The sequence below is a fragment of the Lepidothrix coronata genome, unplaced genomic scaffold, assembly GCF_001604755.1.
Source record: "Lepidothrix coronata isolate B3197 unplaced genomic scaffold, Lepidothrix_coronata-1.0 Scaffold24, whole genome shotgun sequence".
In the NCBI taxonomy this organism is placed as follows: domain Eukaryota; kingdom Metazoa; phylum Chordata; class Aves; order Passeriformes; family Pipridae; genus Lepidothrix; species Lepidothrix coronata.
In genome coordinates, this window is record NW_016690204.1 from 1,689,484 (window position 1) to 1,691,162 (window position 1,679).

At 55.5% G+C, this 1,679-nt stretch overlaps 1 protein-coding gene across 1 annotated transcript in view; it reads right to left on the reverse strand.

The window, feature by feature from the left end:
* Positions 1-1,679, reverse strand: part of WDR90 (WD repeat domain 90) — a 46,976-nt gene that overhangs the window by 18,222 nt on the left and 27,075 nt on the right. Inside the window, exons 30-32 of the mRNA XM_017808673.1 lie at positions 1,239-1,436; positions 980-1,160; positions 413-543 (exon numbers count right to left, since the gene is read on the reverse strand). Coding sequence (XP_017664162.1) covers positions 413-543; positions 980-1,160; positions 1,239-1,436 — 510 coding nt within the window. The remainder of the gene's footprint in view (positions 1-412; positions 544-979; positions 1,161-1,238; positions 1,437-1,679) is intronic.

Below are 1,679 nucleotides of genomic sequence, written 5' to 3' on the forward strand. Positions count from 1 at the left end.
AGGAGGTGCTAAAACCATCCCACTGGTGCACAAACAAGTCCTCCCAGCTCCTCAGAGGAATGGTACAGGAGGCCAGGCTGCCCAGGAGCCTTTTTTGGGGGCACAGGGGCTGCAAGCTCCCAGCCTGGGCTGCTCTCAGGGGTGCTGCTCTCTGAGAGCCTGTGGCACAGGCCCATGTCACACCTGTGTGTCAACAGCTGCCACCAAAGGTCCCCCCACCCGCAGGCACAGGCTGCACCTGCAATGCCTGCAGCTTTACTCCACTGGATATATCCCTGGAAAAACTCATCAGAAGTTACTGGAGGGGATGGGGGCCTGGAGAGGAAAAGCAAGGGACAAGGAAGCAAACACTGACCATGCTGCTTCCCACAGCTGTGCAGTGACACAGGAGGACTTGCTCCTGGGGTCTCACCTGCTTCCTGGTGCACTGGAGAACAGTGATGGGGGAGCCTTTGTGGTCAGCCACGACATGGATGGTCATTCCAGTGCGAGGGCTGCTCACAGCCACCAGCCCATCCTTGCCCCCTGATAAGATCATTTCTCCTGAAAGGAGACAAAAGAATGGGACCCTTGAGAAGAATAGCCAAGAGGAGAAAGGTCCAAGATCATGGGATATTGGTGTCCCAAAACACTGTGAAAGGCTGGGAACATCCCAGTCAAGGGCTGGGTAAAATGAGGTGTCTCAGACACACATTAAATCTCCACACTGAAGAAGAGCCATGGTAGATCATAAGCAGGAGAGCACAAAAGGGTTTGTGGCACCCAAACCCCTTTGTTACCCCATTGCCAGTACACCTCCCACCTCCTATTTACCACATGCTCAGCTGGCAGAGCCACCAAAGCTCACTGAGACGAGTTCTGTGGCTCTCCCTGGCCCCAGGGTTTTTGGCAGGTGGCCAGGACACAGAGCAGCTGGAGGTCAGGGTAACCCAGGCAGCACCAGGCCACACGTCCCTGCTGTGACCTTGGGCAGTCTCACCGTCCGTGGAGTAGGTGATTGCTGTCAGTGCAGCGTTGTGGGGGTGCATTTTCAGCTCCATTTCTGTCCTGGAAACACTGAACACACGGATGGTGCCATCACTGTATCCTGCCACCACGTGCTGGCTCTCAGCTCCCCACAGCCCGATGGGACGAGGCTTCCAGGCCAGGCACTGGCAGCTCTGCGAAGGAACCAGAGATGACACAGTGGATACCTCCCTGTGCCAAGAGGAAGGGATTGATGTACCACAAACACTTACCTGGTTGAGCACCTGGAACTGGACCACCAGCTCTGTGCTGCTCAGAGCCCAGACCCTCACGCTGCCATCCTCCCCGCACGTGGCACAGTGAGTCTCGTCAGGACTGAAGCACACCTCGGTCACCTGCACCAGGGACAAGGTGGGCAACAGGGGCTCTACAGGTGCCACAGCCCAAAGCACATCAGCTCCTCTGCCCCTCTATCCACTCTTGGGAGACATCAGACAAGATGGAACACAAAGGAAGGTGGATGCTTTGGTTTTGGGTTTAAATTGTGGGCTGACAGGACGAGAGGAAATGGCTTCAAGTTGCACCAGGGAAGGTTTAGATTGGATATTAGGAAGTATTTCTTTGTTGAAAGGGTTGCAAAGCACTGGAACAGGCTGCCCAGGGCAGTGGTGGAGTCACCATCCCTGGAGGTGTTCAAAAGATGTGTGGATGTG